The 17,714-nt window shown below is 47.9% G+C and overlaps 1 protein-coding gene across 1 annotated transcript in view; it reads left to right on the top strand.

Moving 5' to 3' along the window:
• The first annotated feature begins 5,939 nt into the window (after positions 1–5,939).
• LOC121487104 (ATP-binding cassette sub-family A member 17-like) overlaps positions 5,940–17,714 on the top strand; it is a 62,719-nt gene continuing 50,944 nt past the window's right edge. The window contains exons 1-7 of the mRNA XM_041748547.1: positions 5,940–5,960; positions 6,142–6,226; positions 6,844–7,123; positions 8,723–8,982; positions 9,630–9,746; positions 10,642–10,759; positions 17,105–17,278. Coding sequence (XP_041604481.1) covers positions 6,173–6,226; positions 6,844–7,123; positions 8,723–8,982; positions 9,630–9,746; positions 10,642–10,759; positions 17,105–17,278 — 1,003 coding nt within the window. The 5' untranslated portion in view covers positions 5,940–5,960; positions 6,142–6,172. The remainder of the gene's footprint in view (positions 5,961–6,141; positions 6,227–6,843; positions 7,124–8,722; positions 8,983–9,629; positions 9,747–10,641; positions 10,760–17,104; positions 17,279–17,714) is intronic.

Raw genomic sequence — 17,714 nt, 5'->3', positions numbered from 1 at the left:
GCTCAGTCAGTTGAGCATCCAACTCTTGATTTTGGCTCAGGTCATGATCTCAGGGTTGTGAGATCAAGCCCTGCCATGGGCTGGGCAGACAGCCTGCTTAAGATTCTCCCTTGGCCCCTCCACCCTTCCACCCTTACCCTGCTCACTCTCTGTCTTTAAATTTTTTAAGATTTATTCATTTATTTATTTGAGAGTGAAAGAGCAAGTGAGTGGGGGGAGGGGCAGAGGGAGTGAGAGAGAATCTTTTTTTAAAAATTTATTTATTCATGAGAGACACACACAGACAGAGACACAGGCAGAGGGAGAAGCAGGCTCCCTGTAGGGAGCCTGATGTGGAACTCGATCCCAGGACCCTGGGACCACAACCTGAGCTGAAGGCAGATGCTCACCGCTGACACCCCCCCCAGGTGTCCCCAATCCAAACTTTCTACTATAAAACAGTATCTGTGTTTCTGAGAAATTCAGAGTTCAGGGAACACATTACAGAAACCATTCTTTCTGCAGAAAAGGCTGTCACAGACTAGAGGTGGTGATGCATTCTCTACCAATGATCATTTTCAGGCCAGAATCTGTGGCATTTAAAAAACAATGTGTAAGTGCATCAGCACAGAAAGCGTGCATAGGATGACATTTGGCTTTCCTGTATTGGATTGTGATGACTTTTATTTTCCCAGATAATCAGGAAAGGAGGTACTGCCTCTCCTCCCTGTTGTCAACGGCAGGGCCATTAAGCTAGAGCATCACACATGCCATTAACATGCCTCACAGTGGGTGACAAAGATGCTAATGACCTCTAAGAAGATGGCCCAGCTGCATAACTGTGCGCACCTAGGCCCCTGAACTAGTTTAAACAGTTGTGGTGTGTGTGATAAAAAAAAAAAAAAATCACACAGGGGACCTGGGTGGCTCAGTTAGTTAAGCATCTGACTCTTGATTTCGGCTCAGGTCTCGATCTCGGGGCCGTGAGATGGAGCCCAGATTCAGGCTCCGTGCTCAGTGCAGAGTCAGCTTGACAGTCTCTGTCTCTCTGCCCCATCCCCTTGCTCCCTCTCTCTCTCTCTCCCAAATAAGTAAATAAATTATTTTTTAAAAATCGCACATATTGGGATCTCTGGGTGGCGCAGCGGTTTGGCGCCTGCCTTTGGCCCAGGGCGCGATCCTGGAGACGAATATATACTTTGGAATCGAATCCCACGTCGGGCTCCCGGTGCATGGAGCCTGCTTCTCCCTCTGCCTGTGTCTCTGCCTCTCTCTCTGTGACTATCATAAATAATTTAAAAAAACTAAAAAAATCGCACATGTTCCTAATGGATTTTTAATTTTTGTGGGCTTTAAATTTTCTGATTTAATCATGAAGGGGGCTTAGGGTTATGAATTTTCCTGCTGATGCAGTTTTGTTAAAACAGTTTTTTAAAAATCAGCGATCCCTGGATGGCTCAGCGGTTTGGCGCCTGCCTTTGGCCCAGGGCATGATCCTGGAGTCCCGGGTTTGAGTCCCACGTCACGCTCCCTGCATGGAGCCTGCTTCTCCCTCTGCCTGTGTCTCTGCCTTTCTCTCTTTCTGTCTTTCATGAATAAATAAATAACAAAATCTTTAAAAAAAACAGTTTTTAAAAAATAGATTTTAGGGGGATCTGGCTGGCTCAGTCAATAGAGCATGTGACCCTTGATCTCCGGGTTGTGGGTTTGAGCCCTGTGTTGTGTGTAGAGATGACTTAAAAATATTTAAAAAACATATTTTTTAAAAAGATTTTATTCATTTATTTATGATGCACAGAGAGAGAGAGAGAGAGGGAAGGAGGCAGAGACACAGGCAGAGGGAGAAGCAGGCTCCATGCAGGGAGCCCGACGTGGGACTCGATCCCAGGACTCCAGGATCACGCCCTGGGCTAAAGGCAGCATTAAACCACTGAGCCCCCCGGGCTGCACGGGGTCTGCCTTTCTCTTGGTGACTTGTAGATAGCTCTGCTCACTGGGTCTTCCGAGGAACACAAATCTTTCATTTTGATGTGGTTTTGTTTACCCAAGTGTTCTTTATGTTTAGTGGTTCGGAGTCGTGTTTAAGAAATCACTGCCTCCCTCAAGGTCACGGATACGCTTTCCTATTCCCTTTGCCCTTCCCATTTAGATCTTTCATCCAAAGTTGGTATTTTGTGTGCGGTGGGAGGCAGGAGTTGGATACCTGGTCTCCCACGGCGACAGCCGGCCAGCTCTGAGCCATCCGCCAGAAGGCCCCGCTGCCCTGTCCTGCCCTGTTGGCTCTGTTGTAAATCAGGTGACTGTGTACCTGTGGTCTCTTCCTGGACGTGTCTCATCTGTCAGTTTGGCTGCCCTTACGTGGGCAGCTTCTGATTCTCGTTTTCTACTGCGTGCTATCCTGTTTTCCTTTGTGCATGTTATTACCCTTTACTAGGCTTATTTGAAACTGCTGAATTCCAAGAAGATGAACTCTATTACTGTCTTTTTAAAAAAATTGTTATTACGTTATCTCCACATCCAGCATGGGGCTCGAACTCAGACCCTGAGACCAAGAGTTGCATGCTCCACCGGTGGAGCAGCCAAGCGCCCCTATTATGGACTGACCTTTTGATGATGGCATGTGCCCGGACACAGTGCCTTCAGCACATAGTTGCTAGTTGTTGTACGTTACAAACATTGAATTAAACCTTAGGAGGAACAGTCTACCTGCATTATCAGAAATCCTACAAGATGCTCAGTATGAAAACCTCCATCTACTCTAGTTTCCTTTTTTTTTCTCTTTGAAGATTTTGTTTATTTATTCATGAGAGACACACAGAGAGAGGCAGAGACACAGGCAGAGGGAGAAGCAAGCTCCATGTGGGGAGCCCCATGTGGGACTTGATCCTGGGACCCTGGAGTCACGACCTGAGCCAAAGGCAGATGCTAAACCGCTGAGCCAGCCAGGCGTCCCAATCTACTCTATTGTCCTGTCTCATTCCATTGAGCTATACGTGTGGTTGGAGAAAACCGTGTGTTCTGATGGTCTGAGTGTTTTTCTTTTATAATCTGTGATGGGCCTGTAATGAGCCAAAGTACCTCCTCATCTACATGGCACAGTTAAGGCTGGCAAATGCTAACACCAGCTTCTGAAGACCTAAATGTTGGGTGTTTGGGCAGATGGGTAATGTCCCCCCTCTGTCTTTCTCCCTTGTGTTAAGTTTTATGCCCATGCCCGTTGCCATGTGAGTCGCAGTGCCTCGCACTAGAGCAGACACAGCTGCCTTCCCTCTTGCCTTGATGTTGGAACGGTTAGCAAGTGTGGGGGGAAGATGCTTTAAATGCCTTCGTGTGGTTTGGGTTGGCCTCTTGCCATCCAACAACATGCTCCAGGTCGGAGGAGACTTGTAGAACAGCCCTGCATCCATCCACTCTAGCTGCCCCAACAAAATACGCCACACCGGGCGGCTTACACAGCACAAGTTTATTTTTCCAGTTCTGGAGGCTGAAAGTGCAAGATCCAGGTGCCCGCAAGGGTGGTTTTTCCTGCCATTTCAGTCCCTCTCCTGGGCGTGCAGGTGGCTTAAAGGGGGTGCTTCCCAGGGCTCGTCTTCTCATCGTGGTCTTCCCTCTGTGCCTGGCATCCCTGCTGCCTCTGGGCACCCACATCTCCTCAAACTGTCAGGACACGGTTAGGTCACCGCCACGGCCTCGTTTGGCCTTCGTGGCCTCTGTAAAGGTCCTGCCTCTAAAAACAGCCACAGGCTGAGGCCCTGGGGGTTAGGATTTCAACACAGCAGTTGGGTAGTGTGGAGAAGGGGGACACACGTTGGCCCATAATCAACCTAGAAGACGAGTCCAGCCAATCCCAGGAGACAGCAGAGCCACGAGTAGGAAATAAATACCTGTGGTTGGGGTTGTCAGACAAGAAGCCTGCAGCAATGGCCAATATAAAAGTGTCTTATAGTCACTCTTTTTTTATTTTTAAATGGAGGTGAAATTCACATCACATAATTAGACTTTTTAAAATGTATCTTCAGGGGAGTCTGGGGAGCCCATTTGGTTAAGTGTCTGACTCTTGGTTTCCGCTCAGATTGGGATTTCGGGGTCCTGGGATCGAGCCCCACATCAGGCTCCACACTCAGCGCAGAGTAGGCTTGTCCCTCTCTCTCCCTGCCCCACCCCACCCTCCCTCCCTCTCTCTCTTGTTTTATTAATTTGAGTCTTTTCTCTTGTTTTTAATGAGGCTGGCTAATGGTTTATCTATCTTATTAATTCTTTCAAAGGACCAACTCCTGGTTTTATTGATCTGTTCCACAGTTCTTCTGGTCTCAATTTCATTGAGTTCTGCTCGAATCTTTATTAACTGTCTTCTTCTGCTGGGTGTAGGTTTTATTTGCTGTTCTTTCTCCAGTTCCTTTAGGTGCAAGGTTAGCTTGTGTATTTGAGTTTTTTCCAGTTTTTTGAGGGATGCTTGTATTGCGATGTATTTCCCTCTCAGGACTGCTTTTGCTGTATCCCAAAGATTTGGAATTCTTTCTGATTAGTTTCCATGAATCTTTAATTCTTCTCTAATTTCCAGGTTGACCCTTTCATCTTTTAGTAGGATGGTCTATTAACCTTCACGTGTTTGAATTTCTTCCAAATTTCTTCTTGTGATTTAGTTCTAGTTTCAAAGCATTATGGTCTGAAAATATGCAGGGGACAATCCCAATCTTTTGGTATTTGTTGAGACCTTATTTGTGACCCAGTGTGTGGTCTATTCTGGAGAAAGTTCCATGTGCCCTCCCTCTCTCTCAAATAATTTTTTTAAAGATTTTATTTATTTATTCATGAGACACACACACACACACAGAGGCAGAGACACTGGCAGAGGGAGAAGCAGGCTCCATGCAGGGAGCTCAACGTGGGACTCGATCCCGGGTCTCCAGGATCAGGCCCTGGGCTGAAGGTGGCGCTAAACCACTGAGCCACCCGGGCTGCTCTCAAATAAGTTTTAAAAACTATTTTATTATTATTATTTTTAAAGATTTTGATTTTTATTTGAGAGAGAGAGTGAGAGAGCACAAGCAGGGGCAGAGGCAGACAGAGAGGGAGAAGCAGACTCCCCACTGTGTAGGGAGCCCAACACAGGACTCGATCCCAGGACCCCAGGATCATGACCTGAGCCGAAGGCAGAACGCTCAGCCTACTGAGCTGCCCAGGTGCCCCTAAAATAAATAAATCTTAAAAAAAAAATAACAAAGTGTACCTTCAGTGACGGTTAGTGTCAGAGAGTCTTTCACCTGAGGAAAATGCACCCGTTCTTCTTTCACCGACAGAAAACCATCTTTCTGGGTGAAAATCTCATAGTGCTGGTGGCTGAAAGCTAAAGCATGTGATACCCTGGGAAGCAAAGATTGGAGGGGAAGGAACCTGCTGCTCCGCCAGCGTGTCCTTCCTCACGAGCACGTCCCCCCACTGGCTGGGTGCCCTGTAACGCCTTGATTTAGGGGACCCACATTTACTGAGTGGTGAGCACGGGCTGGCCCTGCTCTTGAGTTTGGGGACTCGGTGGTAAAACTAAAAAATACACGCAAAAAAAAAAAAAAAGAAGAAGAAGCTTGTTTGGTGGTTTAAAAGGGTTAAAAAGAAAAATGAAAAAAAAAAAAAGAAAAAAGAAAAATGAACAGGGATGATTGGTGGCATTTCCGAAATTTTAGAGTGGCAAGGAAGGCCTCACTGAGAGGGTGGCGTCACGTGTGGATGATGCGCCAGGGAGGTGCGCGGGCTGTGGGCAGAAGCCCGGTCTGTCCCCTCTGGGTCACAAGCAGGCCTGTGGGGTGGGCGGGCACACGTGGGAGTGAGGGGAGCCAGGGAGAGCTTTCCTGTCCTCATCCTCCAGAGGCGTGGCTCCTGCTCTGAGGGGAGGGTTTGGGGCAGTGGAGCCACATGCACTGGCTGGTGGCTGGGCAGCGGGCTGGGCAGGTGCAGGCTGGCAGTATAGAGGCGATCATCAGAGTGTTCGTACACTTCACTCCCCACAGCCCAGGGAGGTCCCCGGCGGGGGAGGCAGCAGTGGGATGCTGGCAGGGCTGGGGGGGGGGGGCTGGTCAGCAACAAGGAGGGATCGATGCTCTGGAAGCTCCTAGGACGGGGGGCATTTTTGTGTGATGCCTGACGTTTGCCCCATTTGCTTCCCAGCCAGAGCTCACCCTCCTGATCAGCTGGAAACATGACATTGGGCAGGAATTTAAAACTTCTTCTTTGGAAGAATTTCATCTTGAAGGTGGGTGAGGTGCTCGGAGGGTCTCTGGGCATCTCCTGGGGAGGGACTGAATGCTGAAGTTACGTTGGGTTCTTTTTTTTTTTTTTTTTACGTTGGGTTCTAATAACGGTTTAAAGAAAAGAATCAGGGGCGCCCGGGTGGCTCAGTGGTTGGGCGTCTGCCTTCGGCCCAGGGTGTAATCCTGGAGACCTGGGATGGAGTCCTGCATTTGGCTCCCTGCATGGAGCCTGCTTCTCCCTCTGCCGGTGTCTCTGCCTCTCTCTCTCTCTCTCTCTCTCTGTGTCTCTCATGAATAAATAAATAATATCTTTAGAAAAAAATCAACCTTACTCGGAATGGGCCCCTTTCTGTAAATAAGGCCAGTTCCTCCCCAGAACTCTGCAAACTGTTGCTGTCAAAGCCGGCACCCCGTTCCTGGTTTCTCGCCGCCATGGACAAGTCAGACGGAGAGGCTTCTCGTTCATTCTCTTTGTTTTTTCTCTGTGTTGTTTTCTCTTTCGGAGGCTGTGCAGGGAGGCCGGGGGAAGGAAAGGGCTTTGCAAGTGGAAGCCTGGCCCGCGGGGACCTCACGCCTGTGTAGTGCTTTGGATCAGCACGCGCTTTCCGTTGTGTTGTAGAAGCGGAAGCCCCTGGTGACGATGCTGGAGGTCCTGGCCCCGCTGCTCTTCTCCGTGATCATCATGTACCTTCGCCTCAACAGTGTGCCCAGGGAAAGGCCTCCCATGAGCTACCTCGCCCTCAACGTCAGCCTCCTGCCCGACTTCCTCCGCCTTGCGGCGCAGAGCACATACCAGCTGGTCTACGTCCCTTCCCAGAGTGACACGCTGAAGGCTGTCACGGAAGTGGTGGCCAAGGCCTTCGAGGTCGAGTTTGAAGGTGGGGCACGAAGACGGGAAGGTGGGGGGCATTTCCAGAGAGTCGGGGCCTTCGTCGGAGGCCGCCGGCGGTGGTGATTCCCCACCGTGGTCTGGAGCCGCCGAGGCGGGTCCTCTGATGGCTGCAACCACAGCCCTGACAGCCGCCACCTCCTGCATCTCGCCGCCACCGGCCCGCCCTCACCCCTCTGCCAGCAGCTCTCAAGGCCCGAGGGGTCTGTCTCCCCGCGCCCACGGGCCCCCGCTGTGCCGACAGTCCCTGCGATGGGGGGAGCGGGGCTCCCCCCGGGGTCCGGGTTCTCAGCCCCAGAGCCCCGCTGGCTGCACTCACGGCCTTTGGTTCATGTTTCACCGCGTGGCCACGCTGGGCTTTCGGGGTGGTTCCCGTGGGGCTGCTGCCCCCCGAGGGCAGGAGACCGCAGCCGCCTTGCTCACCCCTGCCCTCCCACCTGACCGGCACAAGGCTGGCAGCTGAATTCACGCATTCAGCCAGACACAGTTTTTCAAAACGTGGAGTCCACAAAATGTGCGGTCATCTTCCAAAACTATTATAATTGTAGTGTGTGCTTTCATAAGGATATTCCAGTAATACAGTAAGGGACAACATGAAAAGAAAGGGCTGTCCTCTCCCTGCTCTGAGTGCCACTCCACACAGACAACCCTTTTTTTTTTTTTTTTTAAGATTTTATTTATTTATTCACAAGAGACAGAGGCAGAGACACAGGCAGAGGGAGAAGCAGGCTCCATGCACCGGGAACCCGACGTGGGATTCGATCCCGGGTCTCCAGGATCGTGCCCTGGGCCAAAGGCAGGCGCTAAACCGCTGCGCCACCCAGGGATCCCGGTTCCCAGGATTTTATTATGGACAGTTTGTTCCTCTTGTTTTCATCCTGGAGGATCAGGGGGTCTGCGTAGGTCTGGGCCACCAGGAGACCTTGGTCACCTCCACTTCATTGCTGCACGCCCCACCCTGGCTCTGCCCATAAGGAGGGCCAGTAACCCTCACTTGGAGGTGGGGCCATTATCTCTTACAAGACCTCCAAACCAGAGGTCTGGGCCCTTCAACTTATGTTTCCCAAAAGCTGACCTTAGCCCACCAATGACACCGTATCAAAATAAGGGCTGCTTATGGTAAAGATTGTTTTTGAGGTGTGGCAGCAAAATCCAATGCCCATAATTCTGGGGTCACAGCAGTGACGGCTCAGAGACAGGTCACAGTTGGTGAGGGGGGCTGTGTCTCCCAAGTGCTTTGAATCTAACCATCTCATACGTTCCAGATGATTAGAAGTGCAGAGAGGGCACCATTTCCTGAAGTGAGGCACATAGCAGAGAGGAGGTGACCCTACCATGCAGGAGTGTTGTATTGCATGTCCCCTGTTCTTCCATCTACTCAGGACATCTTTGCCCTGTTTCCTGATAAAAAGATGGCCATCACAGGCACAGGGGGGTCCATTGTGACTCTGCTCCTTCTACATGGCAGCATGTGGACACAATAGAGCCTGTCCTTCTCCTGTCTGTGTGTTGTCATGAATCATTAGCCACACCCCTCTGACTCCTCGGGGGTTCTGCACCTTCAGTCTTCCTGTCTCTTATGCCTGATGTCCACTGTGTTCTCATGTAGGATACAACCAGGAAGGCTTCCTGGCTATACAGCATGCCCTGGACAAGGCCATCATGCAGCACCATGCCCACAATGCGACCACCCGGATGTTTGAGGACCTCACAGTGCTTGTGAAGAGATTCCCCCATGGAGCCCACATCCAAGACAAGTTCTTGTTGATCCTTCAGAATGAGTTCCCTCTTTTGCTCATGCTCAGCTTCATCTGCATCGAGCTCATCATCATCAATTCTATTGCCCTGGAGAAAGAAAGAAAGATGAAGGTAACCTCACCGGACGTGGGATGCAGGCCTAGGGACAGTGTGGAAGCACTCATGAAAAATGACCAGAGTGGGAATGAGGCCAAGGCAGGGAGGAGGTTGCCTAGGTGTCGCCTCCAAGGTGGGTTGAAAGGGGGATGTTCTTTCATCATTTGACTTGCTTGCAATTCAGGCGACCCCATCTGTTGTTACGACAGGAGTCCTTGCTGTGGGCTCACCTGTGGCAGCTATTCAAGAAATGCTTACAGACTGACTCCCTGAGAAATGCACAGGAGGAGAATGACTCCCCAGGAGTCACTCCCTCTCTTGTTGCTGCAGCTAGGAGCACTCTCCAGGGAGCCCCAGCCCAACACAAGGCCGATCCCGAGAGCTTCTACTTTCTGCGCTCTGATGCCCACCCTCTATTTCCTCATCTTTTACTCTTTGTAGACAATCTACCTTCTCACTCTTTAATTTTCTTCTCCTTTGATTGATTCTTATGACTATGTACAGAAATAGCCTGCTGGTGGCTATCCAAGAGGGACCTGGCTTCACCTGACCCACCATGTCTGGTTTGCTCCATGTTCTTGAATGCACGGTGCAGTCTGATGGAGGTGGCCTGTGAGGCTGCCTCGGATGTCTCCACCCAATGGCTCTTCTGCTTTCCCTAGGAGTACATGTGCATTATGGGAGTGAACAACTGGCAACACTGGGCTGCCTGGTTCATCATGTTCTTCATTTCGACCCTCGTTGTCATCTCTTTCATGACCATCCTCTTCTGCATAGAGGTACATGTCTCCGGGCCCTTGGGATGTGCTCAGCCATGCAGAGGTGTGGGGGGTGGTGCTGAGATTCGGCATATGATGAGAGCACAGCTAGTGATGAGCACTTGGAAAGCCTCAGGTGGATGCGTGGTAGTACTTAATGAACTCCGGGGGGACCAGGCGCTGGACTGGGAGAGCCCTGCCCTCCCTCCGTTCCCAGGTCTGCGAGGACTAGACACGGGTGTGATCAATTTCATTAAGAAAGTGGAATTCCAAAAGATGTATTTCATAAATTCTAAAACATTACAAATTTTATACTCCACAGATGGCTGAAAACAGTTATTATAAAAGATGAGGACGATCTCTTAGGCCCATGCTACCTTGTTAAATTTTCTTTCTATGCTGTCATTGAAATCTGGCATTCCAATCTGCTAACTTTCATTTAATGATTAAATTATAATCCACCATGTGAATATATGAAAATTTACCTTCTAAATTACCAAAATTGGGGCACTTGGGATAAGGGAAGGCAAGAAAATCCAGACCACACGGCAAAATACATAAAACAAAGAAAATGCCCAGAAAGTATTAAAACGAGGAGACGACAGACTATAGTCATCTGTAATAGTGATAATGACAAATGGGATAAACTTTGTCATTAAAGCAAAAAAGATTCACCCTGGGTCAAAAATTGAATTTCATGAAACTCATGGTTTCTTAAAAAAAGATACATGGGCACAGCATCATTTGTAAATGGTCATGGATACTGGCTCAAAGTCTGCCTTAAAAAAAAAATCTGTTGTTTAATTTAGGAAAATCTTGTGAGTTTTTAAAAAATGTCTGCATTGTATATGGGTATTTCATGCTTTCTCTTTATTACTCCATGCAAAAACGACATGTGTCTATGACTGCTCCGTAGGTGCATGGTGTGGTGGTGTTCAGAAACAGTGATCCTAGCTTGATATTCGTTTTTCTACTGTGTTTTGCCACTGCCACGATTTTATTTGCATTCATGATCAGCACATTCTTCCAAAAAGGTGAGTCCTGATACAATTTTCTGTCAGGGAGGGTGTTTATGACTTCTGTTTGTGAAAGCACTGCTATTGAAGTCACCTACAGCATGAATGATCACTCCTCCAAAGCCAGGTTTTCACTTCTCCTCTGGCTACTTTAGCAATGGATTATTTCCATTCCTTGTTAAAGGCTTAGAGATCCACCTCCATGTATGTATGTTTTTATGCTTCATTTGGCATCTAAATGTCATTTCAAATGGCTACAAATGGGGTCAAGTCCCAACCAGGAAGGAAATGAGGGGTAAGCATCAGTTCAGATAGTTTTCCAGGTCTTGACTGTGGATTTGGGCACAATGGTAGGGTGGCTAAGATACCATAGTAAGACTGAAGTTCCTGGGTCTTTGGTCCTGTTGGGATGGGTGTTACTTCTAAAACTATTGGTAGAATCGATGAACTACTAGGAACAAAAATAACAGGAAATGGGGTCAAAGAGTGTGGGAGAATTAACTCCTGGTTCAAATAGAAGAGGTAGAGATAAAAACACTAGTGGAGGGTAGGTCCAACAGTTGGTGACAAAAGAAAAAAGGGCTTGGGCAGCCCAGGTGGCTCAGTGGTTTAGTGCCGCCTTCAGCCCAGGGCCTGATCCTGAGGACCCGGGATCAAGTCCCACGTTGAGCTCCCTGCATGGAGCCTGCTTCTCCCTCTGCCTGTGTCTCTGCCTCTTTCTCTCATGAATAAATAAATAAAATCTTAAAAAAAAAATAAGAAGAAGAAGAAAAGAGGAAGGGCTTTAGAGAACTTGGGGAAAAATCAAAATATGGTATAAATGAGGCCATGCAGTTTATTGCTTACATTTGTGAATATTTTACATCAATGTAATGTATTGTAATGTAATTACATTACAATGTAATGTAATTTTCTAATGTTCTAATATGTGGGCCCTGGCAAATACCAACTCTGCCAAGATGGGAGTGGGTTCTTGGGAGGTTGACTAGGCCTGAACACTGTCTCCTGATTCAAACTCTATACCGAGTTCCCCCACTATCCCTCAATTGTTCAGGGGCAAACATGGTGGGGGGGAGGGTCAAGTAAGAGAGTTATGTGGGGACCTTGGAACATGAGTATCAAAGGATGCTTGAAAGCTAAGGCTAACGTGGTGCTGAAGGTTGAAACCCAAAAAACTGAACTTGTGGTCAAGCATGAGAAATAAGCAGAGGGCTAGAAACAAAAAACAAAACCAATGAGGTCAGAAGCACAGTAAAGCAAGACCAGAGTGGAAAGCAAATAGCAGGTAAGAGTTTCAAGTGAAAGCAAAAATACACCACACAACTCAGAGTTTATGATCAATCGATTTTTGATGAGGCACCAAGACAATTCAACAGGCAAGGAATAGTCTTTTCAACAAAAGGTGATGGAATAGTGAGGTATCTACGTACACAGGAATGAAGTTGGACCTCTACATCACATCATACATAAAAATTCAAAGTGGATTATAAACTCAAATATAAGGGCTAAAACTACAAACCTTTAAAAGAAAATGTGGCCAAAAATCTTTGTGATCTTGGGCTAGATGGTGATTTCTTAGACATGACACCAATAGCATAGGTCATAAAAAGGAAAATTGATAAATTGGACTAAATCAATATTAAAAACTTTTGTACTTCAAAGTATACCATTAAGAAAGTGAAAAGATAACCCACAGGCTGGGAGAAAACATCTGCAAGTAATATATATCATAAGAGACTTGTATCCAGAATAAATAAAACTGAAAGCTAAAAAATAAGAACGCAGATATTTCAAACTCATTCTGTAGGCCAAGATTACCTTAATACCAAAGCCAGAAAAGACATCAGACCAATAAAATTACAGATCAGTATTCTTTCAGAATAGAGATGTAAAAATCCTCAACAAAATACTAGCAAACTAAATTCAATGGCACATTTAAATGATCACAGACCATCCAAAGGGGGATTTATACCAAGAATACAAGAATAATTCAACATACGAAAAACAGTATGGGGATCCCTGGGTGGCTCAGCAGTTTGGCGCCTGCCTTTGGCCCAGAGCATGATTCTGGAGTCCCGGGATCGAGTCCCACTCAGGCTCCCTGCATGTAGCCTGCTTCTCCTCTGCCTGTGTCTCTGCCTCTCTCTCTCCTTCTCTCTCATAAATAAAATCTTTAAAAAAAAGAAAAGCAGTAAATGTAATATACCACATGGATAGAATGAAGGAAAAAATTAACACAATTTTATTCACCTTTATTTTTTACTGATCTAGACTTTGAGAGGGTTTGATGTTCATTCTTCTTTAAATATTTGGTATAATTCACCAGTGAAACCAGATGGTGCTGGGATTTTCTTGGTTGGAACAGAATCTGAGAGATACACCTAGCATACTAACATACACATCACTGGAGTCCCAGAATAAGAAAAAAAAAAGAGAAAGAAAAAATGAAGAAAAATATTCAAAGAAATAATGACTGAGGTACCTGAGTGGCTCAGTGGTTGAGTGTCTACCTTCGTCTCAGGTCAGGATCCCGGTGTCCTGGGATCCAGTCTTCCATCAAGCTTCCTGCAGGGAGTCTGTTTCTCCCTCTGCCTGTGTCTCTGCCTCTCTCTGTGTGTCTCATGAATAAATAAATAAAATCTAAAAAAAAAAAAAAAAAAAAGAATGACTGAAATGCCCCAAATGTGATGAAAAACATGGATCTATAAACCAAAGAATCTCAGTGAACTCCAAGCAGGTTAAACTCAAAGAGATCCACACCAAGAGTCATTCAAATTGTCAAAACTCAAAGACATAAAGATCATTTTGAAAGCAGAAGAGGCTCCTCACATATAAGTGATCCTCGGTAAGATTAATAGCTTATTTCTCTTCAGAAACTATGAGGTCCAGAAGGTAATGAGATGGCATTTTAAATCTTGAGGGGGGAAAAAACTCAACCAAGAATTCTATATCTGGCAAAACTATCCCTTAAGAATGAAGACGAGAGGCACCTAGATGGCTCAGTGGTTGAACATCTGCTTTTGGGTTGGGACGTGATCCCTGGGACCTGGGATCAAATTCCATATCGGGCTCCCCTCAGGGAGCCTGCTTCTCCCTCTCCCTGTGTCTCTGCTTCTCTCTCTCTCTGTCTCTCATGAATAAATTAAAAATCTTAAAAAAAAAAAAAGAACGAAGACAAAATTGAGACATTTTCAGATAAACAGAAGTGGGGAGCGTTTATTACCAGAAGCCTGGCTAAAGGGGATTATTTGGGCAGAAATGAAAAGCCACAAGATAGCAACTCGAGGCCATAAGAAGAAACACAGACCACTGGTCAAGGTAACTTAAGCCAGTGTTTTTGTATTTATGGTTTGTAAGTCTTCTTCTCTTTCCTATATGATTTAAAAGGCAAAAGCATGAAAATATAAATCTGTGTTAGTGGGTGCTCGACATGTAAAGTTAGAATCTGTCTCAATGACAATTTAAAGGGGGAGGGGTAGAGATATATGTGAGCAAAGCGTATGCTAATGAAGGCCAATGATATCATTTAAGAGGCGAATTATTACACAGTTTTGACTTCTAAACATGCGTGTTACGTTCCTGTTGCCTCTAACAATCTACTGCATACTTCGTAGTTAAAAACAGCGCATATTCATTACCTTACAACCAAAGTCTAAAGTGCATTTCTCTGGGCTGTGTTCTTTCTGGAGACACGAGGGGAGAATGAGAACACTTCCCGATGCCTGTGTTCCCAGGCTCACGCTCCTTCCTTGGTCTTCACCGCTCTCTCCCCTTCCTTCACCTCTCCTCACTCTGGCACGCCTACCCCCTTTTGAGGGTGCTTGTGGTGACATCGGGTTCACCCAGACAATCCAGAATAATCTCCTCATCTCAAAATTCTTAACCTCCTCTGCAAAGTCCATCTGCTACGTAAAGCCATGAGGGTTCAGGAGTCAGGACTGGACATCCCTGGGAAGCCTTCATTCTGCCCACCACACCACGTAAACAACTGGGAAAATAGTGGGGGGGACAAAGGAAATTATAGAAGCAATTTCTAAGAATTGAAAACCAACAGAAATAAATGTTTTCAAGTTAGGGGCTTGAAAGTAATTACTTCACAAAGTAAGCAATTACCTCAACTGCCTTTAAAACATAGCATTTCAATTATATATCTCTTGTGACAGATATTTTAAGGATAAAGGAATGGCAGAGAAATCTTTAGCTGTGTTAGTATTCTCAGTATTTAGGAGTAGTGTTGGTATTATTTCTTTGAAAGTGATACAGTTACAGCAGAAGATAAAGCAAAACACATAGAAACCAAGAATTCAAGAGCAAGTCTATAAGAGACGAGATGCCAAAGATGTTAAGGAAAACCCTATAATCATAAATATCAATTAGAATTATTGGTATGAGCTCATCTTCTACGAATATATTTCTCATCATGATTCCTGAGAAGACCTAAAAACAGTGGCAGCCCAGGAGCGCTAGACACCTTAGTGGCCCTTGTGGCCTCTGAGGGCCTCTGCGCAGAACCAGGGCTCTGTGGGGGGACAGCTGATTTGAAGTCTGAGCTAGGGAACACTCGGTATGAGCTCTGGACATTGTGGACCACAGCGAGCAGGCTTCCAGAGACCAAGGGGATGATGTCTAAAGGATGAACGAGCCAACCTGAAGATGCTTCCGCTCACCTAAGACAGGGCATCTTGAGCATCAAAAAGAATAATGCTTGCAATGGGTTGAAACACGTAAGATGTAAAAATCCCGGATGATGTAAAAATCTGTGACTTATAACGGTGGCCCAGGAAACTCCCCACTGGTGAGCCCTGAAGGTTGCTAGGGCCGCCGTAACCCCTGTCCCACCACATGGCTGCAGGGGGAAGGTGCCCTCAGTTCAGATCACGCCTCTTCCCTCGCTGCCCAGGACACTCAGCCCCTTGCAGGAGGAGGGTGTCGCCGACTCACCAGAATCTTGACCCCAATCACCTCACTCCTGACCCCACAGCTCCCTGTGTACCCCTTCCCTCTTGCACTCGCCTCCTCCAGTAATTCATTGTCTGCTATCAGGACGCCTGATCCACTGGCCCTAACCTTGTCACCATCCATCAGCGTGAGCCTCACCAGCTTCCTCAGGGGCTCTGAGCCCATGGCCCATCCCCACTTTGACTCCTCTACACCATCAGCCCTGCACTGAATTCGTGTTGCAAATCCTCCACCCCGGTCCCACCAAGCTCCCCACCTACCCCGTGCCAACACCTGAGCTGCAGAGCTTGGCTGGAGAAAAACTCTCCCCGGTGTGGACTGGCCCTGGGGAGGCCCCCTGGCTACCACCTTGCAATGCACCCACGTCCCCTGGTCAGACCGTCCCCCGCCTCTCTGAGGCTGCAGTGTCCAACCTCCCCACTGCCCACCGACACCCGCAGCCTTTCTCCTTTCTCACTGAGGCCAACAGCTCTTGCTCCGGCCTCACGGGGCTGCTTTTGAATCTCTGTGTGGACCCTGACCTTAGCAAATCCACAGCCTGTGCCTCCGTTTCCCCTTCTGTGAAATGGGAAAATCACAGCATTTATACTTAGTTATGAGGATTAAATGGGATATTATGTGTAAAGAGCTGAGAACAGTCCTTGGTATATAGTAAGAGCTTAGTAAATGTCAGCAATTCCTAACACTTGTTACAGAAGAACCTGAAACTCAGAGAGAAGTCAGACAAGACTCAAGGTCAGGGGATCCCTGGGTGGCTCAGTGGTTTGGCGCCTGCCTTTGGCCCGGGGCTCGATCCTGGGGTCCCGGGATCGAGTCTCGCATCGGGCTCCCTTCGTGGAGCCTGCTTCTCCCTCTGCCTGTGTCTCTGCCTCTCTCTCTCTCTCTCTCTCTCTGTCTATCATAAATAAATAAATAAATAAATAAATAAATAAATAAATAAATAAATCTTAAAAAAAAAAAAAGACCCAAGGTCAGCTGTAGTGCAGAGCCAGGTTCGCGCAGGGCTGCCCAATGCCTAACGGGGCTCCTTCTCTGGTGGATGCAATCTTATGTCCCCGCTCTCTCGACTTCCTGAAATCACACCTGAGCTCATCTCCCACTGGCCGCGGCTCCCAATCTGGAGCTACCGCGCTGGCGCCTGCAGAGCCCGGAGTCCGTGACCTGTGGTTTACTAGCTCCATGAACCTGGGCCAATGTATTTCCCATGGCCAAGCCTCATTTTCCTCCTCTGTAAAAACAAGGAGGACATGAAGGGTCCCTGAGAGGCTGGTAGATGCTGTGCTGGCCTAGGGCCGTGTGACGGGCCGCTGTCCTGGAAGGAGAGGGTTTGTGGCGGGCCCTGGCGGGAAGGGGCTTGTGTCCCCTCATGCAGGGCTGATGGGCTCCTGTCCTGTTTTCCCGCAGCTCATGTAGCAACCGCTGCCGGAGGCATCATCTTCTTCTTCACCTACCTTCCGTACCTGTACCTGACTTTCAGCTACCCCCAGAGGACCTACTTCCAAAAAGTGGCCTTTTGTCTCCTCTCCAACATCGCCATGGCGCTAGGAGTCCGGCTAATCTCCTCCTTCGAGATCAGAGGTGAGCCCCCCATGTCCCCAGGGCAGCGGCCTGGAAGCTCTGCCCCTGCTCCCAGGCCAGGCCCACAGCCTTCCCAAGTGGCCCGTGCTGGTCCCCTCGGCGTCGCGAGCCCTTACCAGCGTCTGGCGAGCGCGGTGGGTCATAGGACGCAGTTCCCACCGGCAGCTCACGGCCTGGTTCGGGAGCCAAACTAAAGCGTATTAATGACTCAGGAAATTATAAGCCTACATAGTGACACATCTAAAAGACACAGATTCACCGCTTAGTTCAGCGAGCGCGTTTGGAACTTGACAGATCACGCAGGGCCATTTACCTCGGGGTCAGCGGGGGCACTGTCCCTCGGTGCTGGCCTACTGTCTTCGCAAGTCCCACCTTCGGAAGCGTACCTCCGCCTGTGCGTGTCTTACGTTCTGGGGTTGGAAGAATTCCTCAGAAT

The sequence above is a fragment of the Vulpes lagopus genome, chromosome 3 (assembly GCF_018345385.1).
Source record: "Vulpes lagopus strain Blue_001 chromosome 3, ASM1834538v1, whole genome shotgun sequence".
Lineage (NCBI taxonomy): Eukaryota > Metazoa > Chordata > Mammalia > Carnivora > Canidae > Vulpes > Vulpes lagopus.
Note: the sequence above shows the minus strand (reverse complement) of the source record. Positions and strands in the feature narration are given on the sequence as shown.